Source organism: Phalangium opilio, unplaced genomic scaffold (genome assembly GCF_054372755.1).
Source record: "Phalangium opilio isolate 3A_F unplaced genomic scaffold, DU_Popi_V2 ptg000009l_1, whole genome shotgun sequence".
NCBI lineage: Eukaryota > Metazoa > Arthropoda > Arachnida > Opiliones > Phalangiidae > Phalangium > Phalangium opilio.
In genome coordinates, this window is record NW_028324146.1 from 15,307,242 (window position 1) to 15,332,548 (window position 25,307).

At 40.4% G+C, this 25,307-nt stretch overlaps 1 protein-coding gene across 1 annotated transcript; it reads right to left on the reverse strand.

The window, feature by feature from the left end:
* Positions 1–20,427: 20,427 nt before the first annotated feature.
* LOC149716488 (uncharacterized) lies at positions 20,428–24,398 on the reverse strand. The gene is made up of 6 exons (XM_089844872.1): positions 24,377–24,398; positions 24,087–24,317; positions 23,611–24,014; positions 22,385–23,567; positions 22,197–22,330; positions 20,428–20,490 (listed from the first exon to the last, which is right to left on the reverse strand). Exons 1-6 carry the CDS (start codon positions 24,396–24,398, stop codon positions 20,428–20,430), a joined length of 2,037 nt encoding a protein of 678 aa, XP_089700998.1.
* Positions 24,399–25,307: the final 909 nt, after the last annotated feature.

A 25,307-nucleotide genomic window follows, 5' to 3' on the forward strand; every position in this document is an offset into this window, starting at 1 on the left:
GTGATCTGGAATCTGGAAAGGCTTTCTTCTTGGTAGTTTTATTACATTTGTACATTTGCTCCATTCGCTTGCATTTCCAGTACAGTGATAACCATCATTTGAGAAAACCAATTGTCCACCGTCACTATCTGTGCAAGGTTCAAGAGATCCAAACGTCATGATATCGGAAAGTCTATCTAGAATTTCGCTGTTTCCTGAAGGAATTTTTTGGTCGTTATATTTTAATAGTTCCACCATTTCTTTTTTTTAATATTTTTTTCAAGCTCGTCACGATGTTCATAAATTAACTGAGACTGTTCCTCAAGAATTTTCTTCTCGCCCCGATCAAGTAATTCCTCTTTCTTTATCTTATTTGGTGGAGTCACTTCAATTTTCTTTATCTTTTCTTTGATGGCCTTTTGATCTTCAACACAGAGTGTCTTAAATCCTCGTATTTTAGATCCATCTTCAAAAAACTTCAGAGTTTCTCTCGCTTGTACAAACCAATCAACGTGATACCACGCTGGTAGTGGACCAAATCGTCTAGCTTTTGCACTCTGTCTGTCAAGTTTTGAAATGCGAGCTTGATCTTTTACGATTGTTTCTCCACAACCTTTACAAGATGACCGATTACTTTTGGCATATTCAGTTGAGAAGTCTTGAATTTCAATGGAGGAGCTTTTTCTCTTCGTTCCTTTAGATGGGGTATTGCTTGAAGCAGCAGGTGCTGCTTGAGACCCACTCGGAATTTCACTCCTTATTTTCTCTTGATCTCTCCAACGTAAATCCTCAAAGTGTGAGATGTCAGCCTCAGTTGACACTTTAAACTTTTGAGAAAAAGCACCGAAAATGGTACCACTTTGGAATCTTGTTTCCACAATAAGAAATTAATGTTACTCGCGTCATCAGATGCTCAATTTTGATATTTTACCTTTCTATCAAAACTTGACGCCTGAATAATTGCCGCCATTCTTAGCTCATCCTTATCTATGCGCCTTTTACAGCTTTTGCATGATGACCAGCCACTTTTGGCATATTCGGTACGCCACGGTAGACCTCGATCCATCTCTAAATCATACAAAGAGGTTTGAATAAGTTAGCACAGCTTGACTATTTGGTTTACTTTTCTGGTTAATGATGTATTTAAAAACCAAAACGTTATGTACGGGTCTTAGTTGCAGCAGAAGTAAGATGAGACTGGAAGTGAAGAGCTCAAGCATTGGTAGTAGATCCTGGCACTAGTGAACAAATTTGAGGATTTCATGTCGCTTCCATCACTAGAGGGAAAAAATTGGTCGAGTTTCAAAAAATTTCCTACCCATACATGAGGTAGCTCAAGCATATTTCCTAAAGCTACTTCGCAGAGGAGCAACAACCCGGTGTTGTTCTCTCGACTGGCGTGACAGTATTTGGCACTTTCAGAGACCTAAAAGAATCAAATATTTGAAGTTAGCAACCTATAATTTAACTCTTTATTAAAAGGCTATGTGTAGTACCGTATCTGCAAAGAACACTCCTTTTCCAAAGTTGTAACCATTAGAAGGAGCTTCTGGTGGAGCAATACGAAGGCCTTGAGACAAAATGCCCATTAAGTTTGGGGTTCTGGAACCATGCCATAGTAGCTTTCTATTAGGGAATTTTTGGAATTCTCGGTAGCGTTCGCGTTCTCCCTGACGAGTAATTTTAAATATTTGATCGACTTCAAGTTCACAATCACTGTGAAAATCAGCGCCCGTGTTGTTTACGTATGTTAATAATGTCTCGAATTCTTCAGAATCTCTATCTAATACTTCAATTTCAGTTTTCAATTGTTCATAATGTTGATCTATTGGATCTTTGGTCGTTCCACCTTCCTCTTCAACTAACTTGTAACCGATCTCCACTTCAAGAAGGAAATTTGGCATTTCTACCTTGGATTTTATTATCTCAACATTATCCAAAAGAGGGACCCTTTTGGTTCCAAAATCATGAGGTATTAGCGTGAAGAATGTATTGGTGCAAGCTATTAGCTGGGCTTTCTTGTTTTCGTTGGGTTCATCGTCGAGTAAAGCCAGGAGTTCCGTCAAAACGGAATACGCCTCTTCAATTTGGTTCTTCGAAAGTTTTCCTAGTGGCATTTTCTTCAGATCAATTTCTAACTCCCACACGGCCTTGTTCATTTTCTCCACGTCAAAGATAAGGCGAATTAGTTCTTGGATGGCGTTGGGAAGTTTAGATCCAGATCCTACAACCAGTTTTTCTGAAGTTCCATAGTCAATGTCAAGTGGATACATTTTATTAGGAACCTTTGAGGCAGTGTGGCGTAACTCCCACGGAGTTCCTGTTTTTTCTTCGAAAAGCCTTTTGAATTCGGCAACCGCTTCATACTTAGTAACAAAGTGTTCCGTCTTGATATCACCAATAGTAGTTCCAACACGTCCCCAGCTCCGAAACACATAGTAATCCTTTCCTTCGTCTGACTTTAGAAGTTGAAGCTTGTAAAACGAATTAGATCCTTGAGTAACGACGACGTTTCCGAGAACAGCGTTGAAAGCTCCTTCTTCGTTTTGAAACACGTGTGTGCTGGCTTCAAGATTTGAATCTGGGTCAACAGCTACGCTGCCTTTCACTGTCAGTTTAACTTTCGTGCTCTTTCCAGATGAGAATGTTGAGTCACTATTTCCTACAGCCGCACTTTTGAGTCTTTTATCAGCAGCGTAAGAATTAATTCTGTCTTGAGGATTTCCACCCCAACTGGCTATGCGGTATTGTTGGATCGTAGAAACTAAACCTCCATATTCCACAGCACTTAAAAAGTCCTCAGATACAACGTGAACATCGTGTTCCTTAGCTTCACGAATTTCCTTGATATTTTTCTCAACATCTTCCTTGGTACTTATAACGCAAGCTGTAGTTTTGTCAATTTGAGAGACAACATTGCCTCCTAATCTCGCTATGCTTTTCTTTAGAGAATCTTTGGAACTATGGAGATTACCAATCAACACTATTTTAGTATCGTCCAATGGTTGTGGCTTTCTCTTGACACCCGAGGTTGATGGCAAATTTTCTGGTGTACTTGGAGTAGGTGCGTTTGTAGGAATGTAACGGTCTTGCTCTATGTATTCGTAGCTGTTTAAGAATGCATATTCCTCTTTTAGGTGATCTGGAATCTGGAAAGGCTTTCTTCTTGGTAGTTTTATTACATTTGTACATTTGCTCCATTCGCTTGCATTTCCAGTACAGTGATAACCATCATTTGAGAAAACCAATTGTCCACCGTCACTATCTGTGCAAGGTTCAAGAGATCCAAACGTCATGATATCGGAAAGTCTATCTAGAATTTCGCTGTTTCCTGAAGGAATTTTTTGGTCGTTATATTTTAATAGTTCCACCATTTCTTTTTTTTAATATTTTTTTCAAGCTCGTCACGATGTTCATAAATTAACTGAGACTGTTCCTCAAGAATTTTCTTCTCGCCCCGATCAAGTAATTCCTCTTTCTTTATCTTATTTGGTGGAGTCACTTCAATTTTCTTTATCTTTTCTTTGATGGCCTTTTGATCTTCAACACAGAGTGTCTTAAATCCTCGTATTTTAGATCCATCTTCAAAAAACTTCAGAGTTTCTCTCGCTTGTACAAACCAATCAACGTGATACCACGCTGGTAGTGGACCAAATCGTCTAGCTTTTGCACTCTGTCTGTCAAATTTTGAAATGCGAGCTTGATCTTTTACGATTGTTTCTCCACAACCTTTACAAGATGACCGATTACTTTTGGCATATTCAGTTGAGAAGTCTTGAATTTCAATGGAGGAGCTTTTTCTCTTCGTTCCTTTAGATGGGGTATTGCTTGAAGCAGCAGGTGCTGCTTGAGACCCACTCGGAATTTCACTCCTTATTTTCTCTTGATCTCTCCAACGTAAATCCTCAAAGTGTGAGATGTCAGCCTCAGTTGACACTTTAAACTTTTGAGAAAAAGCACCGAAAATGGTACCACTTTGGAATCTTGTTTCCACAATAAGAAATTAATGTTACTCGCGTCATCAGATGCTCAATTTTGATATTTCACCTTTCTATCAAAACTTGACGCCTGAATAATTGCCGCCATTCTTAGCTCATTCTTATCTATGCGCCTTTTACAGCTTTTGCATGATGACCAGCCACTTTTGGCATATTCGGTACGCCACGGTAGACCTCGATCCATCTCTAAATCATACAAAGAGGTTTGAATAAGTTAGCACAGCTTGACTATTTGGTTTACTTTTCTGGTTAATGATGTATTTAAAAACCAAAACGTTATGTACGGGTCTTAGTTGCAGCAGAAGTAAGATGAGACTGGAAGTGAAGAGCTCAAGCATTGGTAGTAGATCCTGGCACTAGTGAACAAATTTGAGGATTTCATGTCGCTTCCATCACTAGAGGGAAAAAATTGGTCGAGTTTCAAAAAATTTCCTACCCATACATGAGGTAGCTCAAGCATATTTCCTAAAGCTACTTCGCAGAGGAGCAACAACCCGGTGTTGTTCTCTCGACTGGCGTGACAGTATTTGGCACTTTCAGAGACCTAAAAGAATCAAATATTTGAAGTTAGCAACCTATAATTTAACTCTTTATTAAAAGGCTATGTGTAGTACCGTATCTGCAAAGTACACTCCTTTTCCAAAGTTGTAACCATTAGAAGGAGCTTCTGGTGGAGCAATACGAAGGCCTTGAGACAAAATGCCCATTAAGTTTGGGGTTCTGGAACCATGCCATAGTAGCTTTCTATTAGGGAATTTTTGGAATTCTCGGTAGCGTTCGCGTTCTCCCTGACGAGTAATTTTAAATATTTGATCGACTTCAAGTTCACAATCACTGTGAAAATCAGCGCCCGTGTTGTTTACGTATGTTAATAATGTCTCGAATTCTTCAGAATCTCTATCTAATACTTCAATTTCAGTTTTCAATTGTTCATAATGTTGATCTATTGGATCTTTGGTCGTTCCACCTTCCTCTTCAACTAACTTGTAACCGATCTCCACTTCAAGAAGGAAATTTGGCATTTCTACCTTGGATTTTATTATCTCAACATTATCCAAAAGAGGGACCCTTTTGGTTCCAAAATCATGAGGTATTAGCGTGAAGAATGTATTGGTGCAAGCTATTAGCTGGGCTTTCTTGTTTTCGTTGGGTTCATCGTCGAGTAAAGCCAGGAGTTCCGTCAAAACGGAATACGCCTCTTCAATTTGGTTCTTCGAAAGTTTTCCTAGTGGCATTTTCTTCAGATCAATTTCTAACTCCCACACGGCCTTGTTCATTTTCTCCACGTCAAAGATAAGGCGAATTAGTTCTTGGATGGCGTTGGGAAGTTTAGATCCAGATCCTACAACCAGTTTTTCTGAAGTTCCATAGTCAATGTCAAGTGGATACATTTTATTAGGAACCTTTTTGGCAGTGTGGCGTAACTCCCACGGAGTTCCTGTTTTTTCTTCGAAAAGCCTTTTGAATTCGGCAACAGCTTCATACTTAGTAACAAAGTGTTCCGTCTTGTTATCACCAATAGTAGTTCCAACACGTCCCCAGCTCCGAAACACATAGTAATCATTTCCTTCGTCTGACTTTAGAAGTTGAAGCTTGTAAAACGAATTAGATCCTTGAGTAACGACGACGTTTCCGAGAACAGCGTTGAAAGCTCCTTCTTCGTTTTGAAACACGTGTGTGCTGGCTTCAAGATTTGAATCTGGGTCAACAGCTACGCTGCCTTTCACTGTCAGTTTAACTTTCGTGCTCTTTCCAGATGAGAATGTTGAGTCACTATTTCCTACAGCCGCACTTTTGAGTCTTTTTTCAGCAGCGTAAGAATTAATTCTGTCTTGAGGATTTCCACCCCAACTGGCTATGCGGTATTGTTGGATCGTAGAAACTAAACCTCCATATTCCACAGCACTTAAAAAGTCCTCAGATACAACGTGAACATCGTGTTCCTTAGCTTCACGAATTTCCTTGATATTTTTCTCAACATCTTCCTTGGTACTTATAACGCAAGCTGTAGTTTTGTCAATTTGAGAGACAACATTGCCTCCTAATCTCGCTATGCTTTTCTTTAGAGAATCTTTGGAACTATGGAGATTACCAATCAACACTATTTTAGTATCGTCCAATGGTTGTGGCTTTCTCTTGACACCCGAGGTTGATGGCAAATTTTCTGGTGTACTTGGAGTAGGTGCGTTTGTAGGAATGTAACGGTCTTGCTCTATGTATTCGTAGCTGTTTAAGAATGCATATTCCTCTTTTAGGTGATCTGGAATCTGGAAAGGCTTTCTTCTTGGTAGTTTTATTACATTTGTACATTTGCTCCATTCGCTTGCATTTCCAGTACAGTGATAACCATCATTTGAGAAAACCAATTGTCCACCGTCACTTTCTGTGCAAGGTTCAAGAGATCCAAACGTCATGATATCGGAAAGTCTATCTAGAATTTCGCTGTTTCCTGAAGGAATTTTTTGGTCGTTATATTTTAATAGTTCCACCATTTCTTTTTTTTAATATTTTTTTCAAGCTCGTCACGATGTTCATAAATTAACTGAGACTGTTCCTCAAGAATTTTCTTCTCGCCCCGATCAAGTAATTCCTCTTTCTTTATCTTATTTGGTGGAGTCACTTCAATTTTCTTTATCTTTTCTTTGATGGCCTTTTGATCTTCAACACAGAGTGTCTTAAATCCTCGTATTTTAGATCCATCTTCAAAAAACTTCAGAGTTTCTCTAGCTTGTACAAACCAATGAACGTGATACCACGCTGGTAGTGGACCAAATCGTCTAGCTTTTGCACTCTGTCTGTCAAGTTTTGAAATGCGAGCTTGATCTTTTACGATTGTTTCTCCACAACCTTTACAAGATGACCGATTACTTTTGGCATATTCAGTTGAGAAGTCTTGAATTTCAATGGAGGAGCTTTTTCTCTTCGTTCCTTTAGATGGGGTATTGCTTGAAGCAGCAGGTGCTGCTTGAGACCCACTCGGAATTTCACTCCTTATTTTCTCTTGATCTCTCCAACGTAAATCCTCAAAGTGTGAGATGTCAGCCTCAGTTGACACTTTAAACTTTTGAGAAAAAGCACCGAAAATGGTACCACTTTGGAATCTTGTTTCCACAATAAGAAATTAATGTTACTCGCGTCATCAGATGCTCAATTTTGATATTTCACCTTTCTATCAAAACTTGACGCCTGAATAATTGCCGCCATTCTTAGCTCATCCTTATCTATGCGCCTTTTACAGCTTTTGCATGATGACCAGCCACTTTTGGCATATTCGGTACGCCACGGTAGACCTCGATCCATCTCTAAATCATACAAAGAGGTTTGAATAAGTTAGCACAGCTTGACTATTTGGTTTACTTTTCTGGTTAATGATGTATTTAAAAACCAAAACGTTATGTACGGGTCTTAGTTGCAGCAGAAGTAAGATGAGACTGGAAGTGAAGAGCTCAAGCATTGGTAGTAGATCCTGGCACTAGTGAACAAATTTGAGGATTTCATGTCGCTTCCATCACTAGAGGGAAAAAATTGGTCGAGTTTCAAAAAATTTCCTACCCATACATGAGGTAGCTCAAGCATATTTCCTAAAGCTACTTCGCAGAGGAGCAACAACCCGGTGTTGTTCTCTCGACTGGCGTGACAGTATTTGGCACTTTCAGAGACCTAAAAGAATCAAATATTTGAAGTTAGCAACCTATAATTTAACTCTTTATTAAAAGGCTATGTGTAGTACCGTATCTGCAAAGTACACTCCTTTTCCAAAGTTGTAACCATTAGAAGAAGCTTCTGGTGGAGCAATACGAAGGCCTTGAGACAAAATGCCCATTAAGTTTGGGGTTCTGGAACCATGCCATAGTAGCTTTCTATTAGGGAATTTTTGGAATTCTCGGTAGCGTTCGCGTTCTCCCTGACGAGTAATTTTAAATATTTGATCGACTTCAAGTTCACAATCACTGTGAAAATCAGCGCCCGTGTTGTTTACGTATGTTAATAATGTCTCGAATTCTTCAGAATCTCTATCTAATACTTCAATTTCAGTTTTCAATTGTTCATAATGTTGATCTATTGGATCTTTGGTCGTTCCACCTTCCTCTTCAACTAACTTGTAACCGATCTCCACTTCAAGAAGGAAATTTGGCATTTCTACCTTGGATTTTATTATCTCAACATTATCCAAAAGAGGGACCCTTTTGGTTCCAAAATCATGAGGTATTAGCGTGAAGAATGTATTGGTGCAAGCTATTAGCTGGGCTTTCTTGTTTTCGTTGGGTTCATCGTCGAGTAAAGCCAGGAGTTCCGTCAAAACGGAATACGCCTCTTCAATTTGGTTCTTCGAAAGTTTTCCTAGTGGCATTTTCTTCAGATCAATTTCTAACTCCCACACGGCCTTGTTCATTTTCTCCACGTCAAAGATAAGGCGAATTAGTTCTTGGATGGCGTTGGGAAGTTTAGATCCAGATCCTACAACCAGTTTTTCTGAAGTTCCATAGTCAATGTCAAGTGGATACATTTTATTAGGAACCTTTTTGGCAGTGTGGCGTAACTCCCACGGAGTTCCTGTTTTTTCTTCGAAAAGCCTTTTGAATTCGGCAACAGCTTCATACTTAGTAACAAAGTGTTCCGTCTTGTTATCACCAATAGTAGTTCCAACACGTCCCCAGCTCCGAAACACATAGTAATCATTTCCTTCGTCTGACTTTAGAAGTTGAAGCTTGTAAAACGAATTAGATCCTTGAGTAACGACGACGTTTCCGAGAACAGCGTTGAAAGCTCCTTCTTCGTTTTGAAACACGTGTGTGCTGGCTTCAAGATTTGAATCTGGGTCAACAGCTACGCTGCCTTTCACTGTCAGTTTAACTTTCGTGCTCTTTCCAGATGAGAATGTTGAGTCACTATTTCCTACAGCCGCACTTTTGAGTCTTTTTTCAGCAGCGTAAGAATTAATTCTGTCTTGAGGATTTCCACCCCAACTGGCTATGCGGTATTGTTGGATCGTAGAAACTAAACCTCCATATTCCACAGCACTTAAAAAGTCCTCAGATACAACGTGAACATCGTGTTCCTTAGCTTCACGAATTTCCTTGATATTTTTCTCAACATCTTCCTTGGTACTTATAACGCAAGCTGTAGTTTTGTCAATTTGAGAGACAACATTGCCTCCTAATCTCGCTATGCTTTTCTTTAGAGAATCTTTGGAACTATGGAGATTACCAATCAACACTATTTTAGTATCGTCCAATGGTTGTGGCTTTCTCTTGACACCCGAGGTTGATGGCAAATTTTCTGGTGTACTTGGAGTAGGTGCGTTTGTAGGAATGTAACGGTCTTGCTCTATGTATTCGTAGCTGTTTAAGAATGCATATTCCTCTTTTAGGTGATCTGGAATCTGGAAAGGCTTTCTTCTTGGTAGTTTTATTACATTTGTACATTTGCTCCATTCGCTTGCATTTCCAGTACAGTGATAACCATCATTTGAGAAAACCAATTGTCCACCGTCACTTTCTGTGCAAGGTTCAAGAGATCCAAACGTCATGATATCGGAAAGTCTATCTAGAATTTCGCTGTTTCCTGAAGGAATTTTTTGGTCGTTATATTTTAATAGTTCCACCATTTCTTTTTTTTAATATTTTTTTCAAGCTCGTCACGATGTTCATAAATTAACTGAGACTGTTCCTCAAGAATTTTCTTCTCGCCCCGATCAAGTAATTCCTCTTTCTTTATCTTATTTGGTGGAGTCACTTCAATTTTCTTTATCTTTTCTTTGATGGCCTTTTGATCTTCAACACAGAGTGTCTTAAATCCTCGTATTTTAGATCCATCTTCAAAAAACTTCAGAGTTTCTCTAGCTTGTACAAACCAATGAACGTGATACCACGCTGGTAGTGGACCAAATCGTCTAGCTTTTGCACTCTGTCTGTCAAGTTTTGAAATGCGAGCTTGATCTTTTACGATTGTTTCTCCACAACCTTTACAAGATGACCGATTACTTTTGGCATATTCAGTTGAGAAGTCTTGAATTTCAATGGAGGAGCTTTTTCTCTTCGTTCCTTTAGATGGGGTATTGCTTGAAGCAGCAGGTGCTGCTTGAGACCCACTCGGAATTTCACTCCTTATTTTCTCTTGATCTCTCCAACGTAAATCCTCAAAGTGTGAGATGTCAGCCTCAGTTGACACTTTAAACTTTTGAGAAAAAGCACCGAAAATGGTACCACTTTGGAATCTTGTTTCCACAATAAGAAATTAATGTTACTCGCGTCATCAGATGCTCAATTTTGATATTTCACCTTTCTATCAAAACTTGACGCCTGAATAATTGCCGCCATTCTTAGCTCATCCTTATCTATGCGCCTTTTACAGCTTTTGCATGATGACCAGCCACTTTTGGCATATTCGGTACGCCACGGTAGACCTCGATCCATCTCTAAATCATACAAAGAGGTTTGAATAAGTTAGCACAGCTTGACTATTTGGTTTACTTTTCTGGTTAATGATGTATTTAAAAACCAAAACGTTATGTACGGGTCTTAGTTGCAGCAGAAGTAAGATGAGACTGGAAGTGAAGAGCTCAAGCATTGGTAGTAGATCCTGGCACTAGTGAACAAATTTGAGGATTTCATGTCGCTTCCATCACTAGAGGGAAAAAATTGGTCGAGTTTCAAAAAATTTCCTACCCATACATGAGGTAGCTCAAGCATATTTCCTAAAGCTACTTCGCAGAGGAGCAACAACCCGGTGTTGTTCTCTCGACTGGCGTGACAGTATTTGGCACTTTCAGAGACCTAAAAGAATCAAATATTTGAAGTTAGCAACCTATAATTTAACTCTTTATTAAAAGGCTATGTGTAGTACCGTATCTGCAAAGTACACTCCTTTTCCAAAGTTGTAACCATTAGAAGAAGCTTCTGGTGGAGCAATACGAAGGCCTTGAGACAAAATGCCCATTAAGTTTGGGGTTCTGGAACCATGCCATAGTAGCTTTCTATTAGGGAATTTTTGGAATTCTCGGTAGCGTTCGCGTTCTCCCTGACGAGTAATTTTAAATATTTGATCGACTTCAAGTTCACAATCACTGTGAAAATCAGCGCCCGTGTTGTTTACGTATGTTAATAATGTCTCGAATTCTTCAGAATCTCTATCTAATACTTCAATTTCAGTTTTCAATTGTTCATAATGTTGATCTATTGGATCTTTGGTCGTTCCACCTTCCTCTTCAACTAACTTGTAACCGATCGCCACTTCAAGAAGGAAATTTGGCATTTCTACCTGGGATTTTATTATCTCAACATTATCCAAAAGAGGGACCCTTTTGGTTCCAAAATCATGAGGTATTAGCGTGAAGAATGTATTGGTGCAAGCTATTAGCTGGGCTTTCTTGTTTTCGTTGGGTTCATCGTCGAGTAAAGCCAGGAGTTCCGTCAAAACGGAATACGCCTCTTCAATTTGGTTCTTCGAAAGTTTTCCTAGTGGCATTTTCTTCAGATCAATTTCTAACTCCCACACGGCCTTGTTCATTTTCTCCACGTCAAAGATAAGGCGAATTAGTTCTTGGATGGCGTTGGGAAGTTTAGATCCAGATCCTACAACCTGTTTTTCTGAAGTTCCATAGTCAATGTCAAGTGGATACATTTTATTAGGAACCTTTGAGGCAGTCAGGCGTAACTCCCACGGAGTTCCTGTTTTTTCTTCGAAAAGCCTTTTGAATTCGGCAACAGCTTCATACTTAGTAACAAAGTGTTCCGTCTTGTTATCACCAATAGTAGTTCCAACACGTCCCCAGCTCCGAAACACATAGTAATCCTTTCCTTCGTCTGACTTTAGAAGTTGAAGCTTGTAAAACGAATTAGATCCTTGAGTAACGACGACGTTTCCGAGAACAGCGTTGAAAGCTCCTTCTTCGTTTTGAAACACGTGTGTGCTGGCTTCAAGATTTGAATCTGGGTCAACAGCTACGCTGCCTTTCACTGTCAGTTTAACTTTCGTGCTCTTTCCAGATGAGAATGTTGAGTCACTATTTCCTACAGCCGCACTTTTGAGTCTTTTTTCAGCAGCGTAAGAATTAATTCTGTCTTGAGGATTTCCACCCCAACTGGCTATGCGGTATTGTTGGATCGTAGAAACTAAACCTCCATATTCCACAGCACTTAAAAAGTCCTCAGATACAACGTGAACATCGTGTTCCTTAGCTTCACGAATTTCCTTGATATTTTTCTCAACATCTTCCTTGGTACTTATAACGCAAGCTGTAGTTTTGTCAATTTGAGAGACAACATTGCCTCCTAATCTCGCTATGCTTTTCTTTAGAGAATCTTTGGAACTATGGAGATTACCAATCAACACTATTTTAGTATCGTCCAATGGTTGTGGCTTTCTCTTGACACCCGAGGTTGATGGCAAATTTTCTGGTGTACTTGGAGTAGGTGCGTTTGTAGGAATGTAACGGTCTTGCTCTATGTATTCGTAGCTGTTTAAGAATGCATATTCCTCTTTTAGGTGATCTGGAATCTGGAAAGGCTTTCTTCTTGGTAGTTTTATTACATTTGTACATTTGCTCCATTCGCTTGCATTTCCAGTACAGTGATAACCATCATTTGAGAAAACCAATTGTCCACCGTCACTATCTGTGCAAGGTTCAAGAGATCCAAACGTCATGATTTCGGAAAGTCTATCTAGAATTTCGCTGTTTCCTGAAGGAATTTTTTGGTCGTTATATTTTAATAGTTCCACCATTTCTTTTTTTTAATATTTTTTTCAAGCTCGTCACGATGTTCATAAATTAACTGAGACTGTTCCTCAAGAATTTTCTTCTCGCCCCGATCAAGTAATTCCTCTTTCTTTATCTTATTTGGTGGAGTCACTTCAATTTTCTTTATCTTTTCTTTGATGGCCTTTTGATCTTCAACACAGAGTGTCTTAAATCCTCGTATTTTAGATCCATCTTCAAAAAACTTCAGAGTTTCTCTCGCTTGTACAAACCAATCAACGTGATACCACGCTGGTAGTGGACCAAATCGTCTAGCTTTTGCACTCTGTCTGTCAAGTTTTGAAATGCGAGCTTGATCTTTTACGATTGTTTCTCCACAACCTTTACAAGATGACCGATTACTTTTGGCATATTCAGTTGAGAAGTCTTGAATTTCAATGGAGGAGCTTTTTCTCTTCGTTCCTTTAGATGGGGTATTGCTTAAAGCAGCAGGTGCTGCTTGAGACCCACTCGGAATTTCACTCCTTATTTTCTCTTGATCTCTCCAACGTAAATCCTCAAAGTGTGAGATGTCAGCCTCAGTTGACACTTTAAAATTTTGAGAAAAAGCACCGAAAATGGTACCACTTTGGAATCTTGTTTCCACAATAAGAAATTAATGTTACTCGCGTCATCAGATGCTCAATTTTGATTTTTACCTTTCTATCAAAACTTGACGCCTGAATAATTGCCGCCATTCTTAGCTCATCCTTATCTATGCGCCTTTTACAGCTTTTGCATGATGACCAGCCACTTTTGGCATATTCGGTACGCCACGGTAGACCTCGATCCATCTCTAAATCATACAAAGAGGTTTGAATAAGTTAGCACAGCTTGACTATTTGGTTTACTTTTCTGGTTAATGATGTATATAAAAACCAAAACGTTATGTACGGTCTTAGTTGCAGCAGAAGTAAGATTAGACTGGAAGTGAAGAGCTCAAGCATTGGTAGTAGATCCTGGCACTAGTGAACAAATTTGAGGATTTCATGTCGCTTCCATCACTAGAGGGAAAAAATTGGTCGAGTTTCAAAAAATTTCCTACCCATACATGAGGTAGCTCAAGCATATTTCCTAAAGCTACTTCGCAGAGGAGCAACAACCCGGTGTTGTTCTCTCGACTGGCGTGACAGTATTTGGCACTTTCAGAGACCTAAAAGAAACAATTATTTGAAGTTAGCAACCTATAATTTAACTCTTTATTAAAAGGCTATGTGTAGTACCGTATCTGCAAAGTACACTCCTTTTCCAAAGTTGTAACCATTAGAAGGAGCTTCTGGTGGAGCAATACGAAGGCCTTGAGACAAAATGCCCATTAAGTTTGGGGTTCTGGAACCATGCCATAGTAGCTTTCTATTAGGGAATTTTTGGAATTCTCGGTAGCGTTCGCGTTCTCCCTGACGAGTAATTTTAAATATTTGATCGACTTCAAGTTCACAATCACTGTGAAAATCAGCGCCCGTGTTGTTTACTTATGTTAATAATGTCTCGAATTCTTCAGAATCTCTATCTAATACTTCAATTTCAGTTTTCAATTGTTCATAATGTTGATCTATTGGATCTTTGGTCGTTCCACCTTCCTCTTCAACTAACTTGTAACCGATCTCCACTTCAAGAAGGAAATTTGGCATTTCTACCTTGGATTTTATTATCTCAACATTATCCAAAAGAGGGACCCTTTTGGTTCCAAAATCATGAGGTATTAGCGTGAAGAATGTATTGGTGCAAGCTATTAGCTGGGCTTTCTTGTTTTCGTTGGGTTCATCGTCGAGTAAAGCCAGGAGTTCCGTCAAAACGGAATACGCCTCTTCAATTTAGTTCTTCGAAAGTTTTCCTAGTCGCATTTTCTTCAGATCAATTTCTAACTCCCACACGGCCTTGTTCATTTTCTCCACGTCAAAGATAAGGCGAATTAGTTCTTGGATGGCGGGCGTTGGGAAGTTTAGATCCAGATCCTACAACCAGTTTTTCTGAAGTTCCATAGTCAATGTCAAGTGGATACATTTTATTAGGAACCTTTGAGGCAGTGTGGCGTAACTCCCACGGAGTTCCTGTTTTTTCTTCGAAAAGCCTTTTGAATTCGGCAACAGCTTCATACTTAGTAACAAAGTGTTCCGTCTTGTTATCACCAATAGCAGTTCCAACACGTCCCCAGCTCCGAAACACATAGTAATCCTTTCCTTCGTCTGACTTTAGAAGTTGAAGCTTGTAAAACGAATTAGATCCTTGAGTAACGACGACGTTTCCGAGAACAGCGTTGAAAGCTCCTTCTTCGTTTTGAAACACGTGTGTGCTGGCTTCAAGATTTGAATCTGGGTCAACAGCTACGCTGCCTTTCACTGTCAGTTTAACTTTCGTGCTCTTTCCAGATGAGAATGTTGAGTCACTATTTCCTACAGCCGCACTTTTGAGTCTTTTTTCAGCAGCGTAAGAATTAATTCTGTCTTGAGGATTTCCACCCCAACTGGCTATGCGGTATTGTTGGATCGTAGAAACTAAACCTCCATATTCCACAGCACTTAAAAAGTCCTCAGATACAACGTGAACATCGTGTTCCTTAGCTTCACGAATTTCCTTGATATTTTTCTCAACATCTTCCTTGGTACTTATAACGCAAGCTGTAGTTTTGTCAATTTGAGAGACAACATTGCCTCCTAATCTCGCTATGCTTTTCTTTAGAGAATCTTTGGAACTATGGAGATTACCAATCAACACTATTTTAGTATCGTCCAATGGTTGTGGCTTTCTCTTGACACCCGAGGTTGATGGCAAATTTTCTGGTGTACTTGGAGTAGGTGCGTTTGTAGGAATGTAACGGTCTTGCTCTATGTATTCGTAGCTGTTTAAGAATGCATATTCCTCTTTTAGGTGATCTGGAATCTGGAAAGGCTTTCTTCTTGGTAGTTTTATTACATTTGTACATTTGCTCCATTCGCTTGCATTTCCAGTACAGTGATAACCATCATTTGAGAAAACCAATTGTCCACCGTCACTATCTGTGCAAGGTTCAAGAGATCCAAACGTCATGATTTCGGAAAGTCTATCTAGAATTTCGCTGTTTCCTGAAGGAATTTTTTGGTCGTTATATTTTAATAGTTCCACCATTTCTTTTTTTTTAATATTTTTTTCAAGCTCGTCACGATGTTCATAAATTAACTGAGACTGTTCCTCAAGAATTTTCTTCTCGCCCCGATCAAGTAATTCCTCTTTCTTTATCTTATTTGGTGGAGTCACTTCAATTTTCTTTATCTTTTCTTTGATGGCCTTTTGATCTTCAACACAGAGTGTCTTAAATCCTCGTATTTTAGATCCATCTTCAAAAAACTTCAGAGTTTCTTTCGCTTGTACAAACCAATCAACGTGATACCACGCTGGTAGTGGACCAAATCGTCTAGCTTTTGCACTCTGTCTGTCAAGTTTTGAAATGCGAGCTTGATCTTTTACGATTGTTTCTCCACAACCTTTACAAGATGACCGATTACTTTTGGCATATTCAGTTGAGAAGTCTTGAATTTCAATGGAGGAGCTTTTTCTCTTCGTTCCTTTAGATGGGGTATTGCTTGAAGCAGCAGGTGCTGCTTGAGACCCACTCGGAATTTCACTCCTTATTTTCTCTTGATCTCTCCAACGTAAATCCTCAAAGTGTGAGATGTCAGCCTCAGTTGACACTTTAAAATTTTGAGAAAAAGCACCGAAAATGGTACCACTTTGGAATCTTGTTTCCACAATAAGAAATTAATGTTACTCGCGTCATCAGATGCTCAATTTTGATTTTTACCTTTCTATCAAAACTTGACGCCTGAATAATTGCCGCCATTCTTAGCTCATCCTTATCTATGCGCCTTTTACAGCTTTTGCATGATGACCAGCCACTTTTGGCATATTCGGTACGCCACGGTAGACCTCGATCCATCTCTAAATCATACAAAGAGGTTTGAATAAGTTAGCACAGCTTGACTATTTGGTTTACTTTTCTGGTTAATGATGTATTTAAAAACCAAAACGTTATGTACGGTCTTAGTTGCAGCAGAAGTAAGATTAGACTGGAAGTGAAGAGCTCAAGCATTGGTAGTAGATCCTGGCACTAGTGAACAAATTTGAGGATTTCATGTCGCTTCCATCACTAGAGGGAAAAAATTGGTCGAGTTTCAAAAAATTTCCTACCCATACATGAGGTAGCTCAAGCATATTTCCTAAAGCTACTTCGCAGAGGAGCAACAACCCGGTGTTGTTCTCTCGACTGGCGTGACAGTATTTGGCACTTTCAGAGACCTAAAAGAAACAAATATTTGAAGTTAGCAACCTATAATTTAACTCTTTATTAAAAGGCTATGTGTAGTACCGTATCTGCAAAGTACACTCCTTTTCCAAAGTTGTAACCATTAGAAGGAGCTTCTGGTGGAGCAATACGAAGGCCTTGAGACAAAATGCCCATTAAGTTTGGGGTTCTGGAACCATGCCATAGTAGCTTTCTATTAGGGAATTTTTGGAATTCTCGGTAGCGTTCGCGTTCTCCCTGACGAGTAATTTTAAATATTTGATCGACTTCAAGTTCACAATCACTGTGAAAATCAGCGCCCGTGTTGTTTACTTATGTTAATAATGTCTCGAATTCTTCAGAATCTCTATCTAATACTTCAATTTCAGTTTTCAATTGTTCATAATGTTGATCTATTGGATCTTTGGTCGTTCCACCTTCCTCTTCAACTAACTTGTAACCGATCTCCACTTCAAGAAGGAAATTTGGCATTTCTACCTTGGATTTTATTATCTCAACATTATCCAAAAGAGGGACCCTTTTGGTTCCAAAATCATGAGGTATTAGCGTGAAGAATGTATTGGTGCAAGCTATTAGCTGGGCTTTCTTGTTTTCGTTGGGTTCATCGTCGAGTAAAGCCAGGAGTTCCGTCAAAACGGAATACGCCTCTTCAATTTGGTTCTTCGAAAGTTTTCCTAGTCGCATTTTCTTCAGATCAATTTCTAACTCCCACACGGCCTTGTTCATTTTCTCCACGTCAAAGATAAGGCGAATTAGTTCTTGGATGGCGGGCGTTGGGAAGTTTAGATCCAGATCCTACAACCAGTTTTTCTGAAGTTCCATAGTCAATGTCAAGTGGATACATTTTATTAGGAACCTTTGAGGCAGTGTGGCGTAACTCCCACGGAGTTCCTGTTTTTTCTTCGAAAAGCCTTTTGAATTCGGCAACAGCTTCATACTTAGTAACAAAGTGTTCCGTCTTGTTATCACCAATAGTAGTTCCAACACGTCCCCAGCTCCGAAACACATAGTAATCCTTTCCTTCGTCTGACTTTAGAAGTTGAAGCTTGTAAAACGAATTAGATCCTTGAGTAACGACGACGTTTCCGAGAACAGCGTTGAAAGCTCCTTCTTCGTTTTGAAACACGTGTGTGCTGGCTTCAAGATTTGAATCTGGGTCAACAGCTACGCTGCCTTTCACTGTCAGTTTAACTTTCGTGCTCTTTCCAGATGAGAATGTTGAGTCACTATTTCCTACAGCCGCACTTTTGAGTCTTTTTTCAGCAGCGTAAGAATTAATTCTGTCTTGAGGATTTCCACCCCAACTGGCTCTGCGGTATTGTTGGATCGTAGAAACTAAACCTCCATATTCCACAGCACTTAAAAAGTCCTCAGATACAACGTGAACATCGTGTTCCTTAGCTTCACGAATTTCCTTGATATTTTTCTCAACATCTTCCTTGGTACTTATAACGCAAGCTGTAGTTTTGTCAATTTGAGAGACAACATTGCCTCCTAATCTCGCTATGCTTTTCTTTAGAGAATCTTTGGAACTATGGAGATTACCAATCAACACTATTTTAGTATCGTCCAATGGTTGTGGCTTTCTCTTGACACCCGAGGTTGATGGCAAATTTTCTGGTGTACTTGGAGTAGGTGCGTTTGTAGGAATGTAACGGTCTTGCTCTATGTATTCGTAGCTGTTTAAGAATGCATATTCCTCTTTTAGGTGATCTGGAATCTGGAAAGGCTTTCTTCTTGGTAGTTTTATTACATTTGTACATTTGCTCCATTCGCTTGCATTTCCAGTACAGTGATAACCATCATTTGAGAAAACCAATTGTCCACCGTCACTATCTGTGCAAGGTTCAAGAGATCCAAACGTCATGATATCGGAAAGTCTATCTAGAATTTCGCTGTTTCCTGAAGGAATTTTTTGGTCGTTATATTTTAATAGTTCCACCATTTCTTTTTTTTAATATTTTTTTCAAGCTCGTCACGATGTTCATAAATTAACTGAGACTGTTCCTCAAGAATTTTCTTCTCGCCCCGATCAAGTAATTCCTCTTTCTTTATCTTATTTGGTGGAGTCACTTCAATTTTCTTTATCTTTTCTTTGATGGCCTTTTGATCTTCAACACAGAGTGTCTTAAATCCTCGTATTTTAGATCCATCTTCAAAAAACTTCAGAGTTTCTCTCGCTTGTACAAACCAATCAACGTGATACCACGCTGGTAGTGGACCAAATCGTCTAGCTTTTGCACTCTGTCTGTCAAGTTTTGAAATGCGAGCTTGATCTTTTACGATTGTTTCTCCACAACCTTTACAAGATGACCGATTACTTTTGGCATATTCAGTTGAGAAGTCTTGAATTTCAATGGAGGAGCTTTTTCTCTTCGTTCCTTTAGATGGGGTATTGCTTGAAGCAGCAGGTGCTGCTTGAGACCCACTCGGAATTTCACTCCTTATTTTCTCTTGATCTCTCCAACGTAAATCCTCAAAGTGTGAGATGTCAGCCTCAGTTGACACTTTAAACTTTTGAGAAAAAGCACCGAAAATGGTACCACTTTGGAATCTTGTTTCCACAATAAGAAATTAATGTTACTCGCGTCATGAGATGCTCAATTTTGATATTTTACCTTTCTATCAAAACTTGACGCCTGAATAATTGCCGCCATTCTTAGCTCATCCTTATCTATGCGCCTTTTACAGCTTTTGCATGATGACCAGCCACTTTTGGCATATTCGGTACGCCACGGTAGACCTCGATCCATCTCTAAATCATACAAAGAGGTTTGAATAAGTTAGCACAGCTTGACTATTTGGTTTACTTTTCTGGTTAATGATGTATTTAAAAACCAAAACGTTATGTACGGGTCTTAGTTGCAGCAGAAGTAAGATGAGACTGGAAGTGAAGAGCTCAAGCATTGGTAGTAGATCCTGGCACTAGTGAACAAATTTGAGGATTTCATGTCGCTTCCATCACTAGAGGGAAAAAATTGGTCGAGTTTCAAAAAATTTCCTACCCATACATGAGGTAGCTCAAGCATATTTCCTAAAGCTACTTCGCAGAGGAGCAACAACCCGGTGTAGTTCTCTCGACTGGCGTGACAGTATTTGGCACTTTCAGAGACCTAAAAGAATCAAATATTTGAAGTTAGCAACCTATAATTTAACTCTTTATTAATGAATGAATGAATGAATATTTATTGTGCATATAAAAAACCACGAAGGTTCACGAGAATATACACAGTTGTAATGATATCATATTTGCATTTCCTAACTGTTAAGAATATCAAATGGAAGACAAATTAAAAACAAACCAAGTGAAACCTTATTAATCCAGCTCCTTGTATTTAACATTAAATATATCAAAATTTTCGCCAAAACTGTTAACTGTAATTTGCATTCTTTTAATTGGATTTAAGTGGTTAAGAGATTCTCTAAATGTTTTTCTAAACCTTCCAGACTTGGGGACTAGAAAGTCCAACCGTCCTAGCAAATCTGGAAGAGTTATCCTATTATTAATTAATTTATGTAGAAATTTAACGTCGTTAATAAGGAGAATGTGAGCTATAGTAGGAATGTCCAAATACCCTAGTAAAATATGGTAATCATATGGAGCCTTTTTCATGAAATAAGTATGGCAATATTCAATAAACTTCCGTTGCACATTCTCAAGAAGTACCTTTAGATATCTACTACAACCACACGGGGCACTTGTCTGGTGGACAAGGGTCCGGCTGAAGACGGTGCAGGCTGCCCTGCGCAAGCTTCAAAGGCTTGCCTGCATTGGTGTTACAGGGGCCATGAGATCGACCCCAACTGCTTCCCTGGAGGTGCTTCTTGACATGCTACCTCTTCATCTTTTCATTGAGGAGGAGGCTGTCATGGGGGCCTACAGGCTCCACATTAATGGCTGTTGGGTTCCAAGACTTTGGGATTACAGCCATACGAAGCTCTTTCGGGAGTACGCTGCACTTGAGCCGTCGTTAACGATGTGCTCTGACAAAACCGTTACCAGCTTTGATTTCACTAAGCCATTCAGCATCCACTTTCCCAGTCGGGCCGAGTGGACTAACCTGCTGCCTCTTGGCACTGGGGGTGAAACTATTTGGTTCACCGATGGTTCCAAGACTGATTCCGGCGCTGGCGCCGGCTATTACTGCCAAACTACAAGGGTCGGTTTTTCTGCTTGCCTGGGCACCTTTGCTAGTGTGTTCCAAGCGGAAATTGCCGCGATCTGTTATTGCGCAGACTACTGCATTAACAAAGGGTATAACGGACGGACTGTGAGGATTTATTCTGACAGTCAGGCCGCCCTGAATGCGCTGGACCAGTGTCAGATTACCTCTCAACTGGTGCGTAGCTGCCTTGATCTGCTAGCGCAACTGGCGTCCTGCAACAGGGTTCTGTTGTACTGGGTGCCAGGGCATAGCGGTTATTATGGCAATGAGCAAGCCGATAGATTTGCGAAAAGGGGCGCGGAGGCCAAGCTCTTGGGGCCGGAGCCGGCCGTCCCCATCCCCTACGGGCATGTCAAACGGAGCCTGCATGACAGGATGACTGTCATACAAAACCAGCTCTGGCATGACATGGATGGCCAGAGACAGACAAAACAGTTAGTCAATGGTCCCTGCAGGTCTCGTGCTAGAGACCTAATTTCGCTCAGCAGATGGGATATTAGGCTGGCCACCGGTCTTCTGACCGGACACTGTCGGCTAAATAGGCACCTCCATCTGATGGGTCTTGCTGACGACCCCCTCTGCAGGTCGTGCCAGGAGAAGGAAGAAACATCCGCTCACGTACTTTGCGAGTGCGACTTCTTCGCCTCGCTTAGACTAGAACATTTTGATTCACACACTGTGGAGCCCTCGCGGGTCTCCTCTTTTACGGTGGAGCGAATTCTTCGCTACGCTGCGGCTACGGGCCTATTCAAGGCCTGATTTTGAGGTTGCACAATATGCCTTTGGCATCGGTGCTAGGGCGTGAGCCCCACCTCATCAACAATAATAATAATACTACAACCACCCCAGGCCAAGCCACCATACAGGACCCGTGATCTCACTAGGGCTTGATAAAGAAGACGGAAATGGTCTAGGGAATGCAATTTCCTACACATCTTCAAGCAAACAGCCAGAGTACGGCGACTTAAAGCAACGCATTTATGTACTTGCTCGGTAAAATAAAGTCCTCTGTCAAAGATCACGCCAAGATCTCTCACAGTGGACTTAAGGGGTATGTGAGCGCCCTCAATGGTATAGTCGTTGGAAATTTCTCTAGCAATTCGCCTTGTAAATGTGACATGCACGGATTTGGTTGGATTTACTGGTATTTTGTTAAGAGAGCACCATCTTCCTATAGAGTCAAGGTAAAGTTGAAGTAATTTACCGTCTAACTTAGAATTAATACTTTTGAAAACTTTATTGTCATCAGCAAATTGAAGAATACGGGAATGTAAAACCGAAAATTGTAAATCGAAAAGATACATATTAAAGAGTAAGGGTCCAAGAGATGATCCCTGTGGAACCCCACAATTAACTTCGTATGTTTTCGATGTGATTATGCCATTGCATTTCAAGACATTGACTCGATTCGCCAGATAGCTAGCAATCCATTCCAAGATATCACCCCCCAATCCAAGGGCCTCTAACTTGTCATGAAGGTAAGAGTGGGAGACGCGGTCGAAGGCCTTGGCCAGGTCAAGGTATACAACATCGACCTGGCCCCGGCACTCGACCTCAGGAGCCACGTAATCCATAAAGGAAACGTGGTTCGTTTCCACACTCCTACCCGGAACAAAGCCATGTTGACAGTCGTTGGGTAGCAAGCTAAACCAACGCTGTAAATGTACGTGTACTACTCTATCAAATACCTTAGCGAGAACGCAAAGAAGGGAAATCGGACGGTAGTTTCGGACATCGCTGGATTTTCCAGACTTGTAAACCGGGACAATGACAGCTTTTTTCCAAAGCGTTGGGAATGAGTGAGTACGGAAGGATAAATTAAATATATGCTCCAATATAGGTAACAATATATTCCCACAGCCCTTGATAACAAACGACGGAATTTTGTCGAAACCAGTAGAGAGTTTGTTGGGTAGACGATTAATAGCAGCATATATGTCCGCTTGAGTTAGTTTTAAACAGTTATGAGGCGTTGTAACTAAGGTAGAAGTATCAAAAGTGTATTTTGAACTAGTTTCAGTATTGTCAGTCGAAATTGTTGAGAAATGCGCCATGAATGTTTCCCCCAATTGCTCCGGATCAGTAATGATTGTCTTACCAATTTTCAATAATATATCAGAGTGTCTGTCTTTTAGATTACCATTGATAAAACTCCAAAATTTTTTGGGTTGGGACAAGGCGTCTCGACAAGATTTTACTGCCATAGCAGCTTTGTCCCTTACTGTAAGCCTTCTCACCAACGAACGGGACAGCCTAAAATTAGCTATGTCGGAGGCTAACCCCGACCTCTTTTTCTTATTAAAATAATATTTTTTGCGCTTGATAGCTTTTTTGGAGGTCCAAAGAATACCAAAAGGGGAAGCCCCGATTATTACGCGGAATCTTGTTAGGGATCGAACTATCCATAGCTGACGTTATATATTCCGTTAATGTCTGGACACAAAAATTAACATCCTGCGAATCCAAAACCACCGACCAATCTGAATCGCGTAAAATTGAGTATAGCAAGTGATAGTTACCTTTTTTAAATTGATATACTGGTTGTAAATTAGGGGAGACCCTACAAATGTCAAATGGACAAAGCAAATAGAAAGGCGGATGGTAGTTGTCAATGTCCACAAATGGATCAAGTAGAGGTACAGTATCAATGCCGTGTACATTAGTAAGACAAAGGTCCAGAAGATTACCATAAGTGGGAGCTGGGTTAATTTGGTTTAAATTAAATTCATAACAAACATCGAGAACATGAGCAGCCTTAGTTCTAGTTTGGTGAGTGCATCCCACACTGCTACCCAGAGTCCAGTTGATACCGGGGAGATTAAAATCACCCAGAATCAGAATTTCACCGTCATAATCTACCAACGAGGATACCAAAACATTCTTAAATTTCCGATACTGAGCGTCGTCATCTGAGGGGCGAAAGTAACCAGTGCCAAGAAGAAGCGGAAGATTATTTTTTAGTTTAAACTCGACAAACACACCCCCTTCGGCACCTTCCAGGTCACTTCGACGGTGAAAAACAAGGGACTTCTTGATAGCAATGAGGGATCCCCCGCCCCTAACATTGACAGAATCCGGATCTGATCGATCCGCCCGAAAAATAGTATAGGAATTTGGAAAATAATCCGAATTAAAATGAGAGTGGTTAAGCCACGTCTCTGTTAAACAAACAATATCAAAATCATTAACGATTAGGTTAGTTAAAAAGGTACTAGACTTGGTTCGTAGACCGCGCACATTCTGATAAGCTATAGTCAGTTCTTTCATTCTTGGACATTTGAAGAATCCGCAGGGGAACCCGCGTCTGAGATTTCACCATGCAGTTCCGAGACATGTTTGTGCTCGTCTCTCGGTACCCCATGGAAATCTGTTAGAAAGCTGTTCGCAGGCCAAATATTGGGATCCCTCATTTTTGGTATGTCAGACTCATCATCACACGTCAAGTAGAATGACGAATGACGGGCATTCGGATTTTTAGTACGCAGTCTTATGCACTGCACCGACTGCACACCTGAATCAGCCCTCAAAAAATCTTGCAGTTCTTTCGACGTGATCCCAACATCCAACCCAGTGGCAAAGAGTGCTTTCTTGACCGCCTTCACTCGACGTGGTGCAGCCTTGATCCGGCTTGTCAAAGACACACCCGAGACCACAGGCTTAGATGCAGGAACATGACGAGTGGAGTTGATGTCAGTTTTTGTTTGCAAAGCCTTGGGTAATGCTCCAGAGAATGAAGGAATGGAACCCTGTGGCCAGGGCAAGGCAGATGGGTTGAGAGCGCCAGGACGGTTAGCCAATGGTGGAAAAGATTGAGCTTCGTCCCTAGAAGCCCGTGACCCAAGCGGGGCTTGAAATGGTATTTGGCGACTGGCAAGTTCTCGACGAAGGCCAGCGTTCTCATTTTCTAATGAAGCCAGACGTTCTTGGAACTCTGATAACGTAGCTTGCATCTTAAGTAGGATGGTGTCGTTGCTATCCAATTTATTCATCATTTTGTCCAGTATCGAATCAGATTCCCTAGTGAGGCTATCAACGCTAAGTAGATGGACGAATGCTTCGTGCACCACCTCTAAGATGAGACCCTTATCGCCCTCAGCCAGCTTAGCAGGTGGTTTAGGCGCAGGTATGGCCCCATTGAACTCTTTATC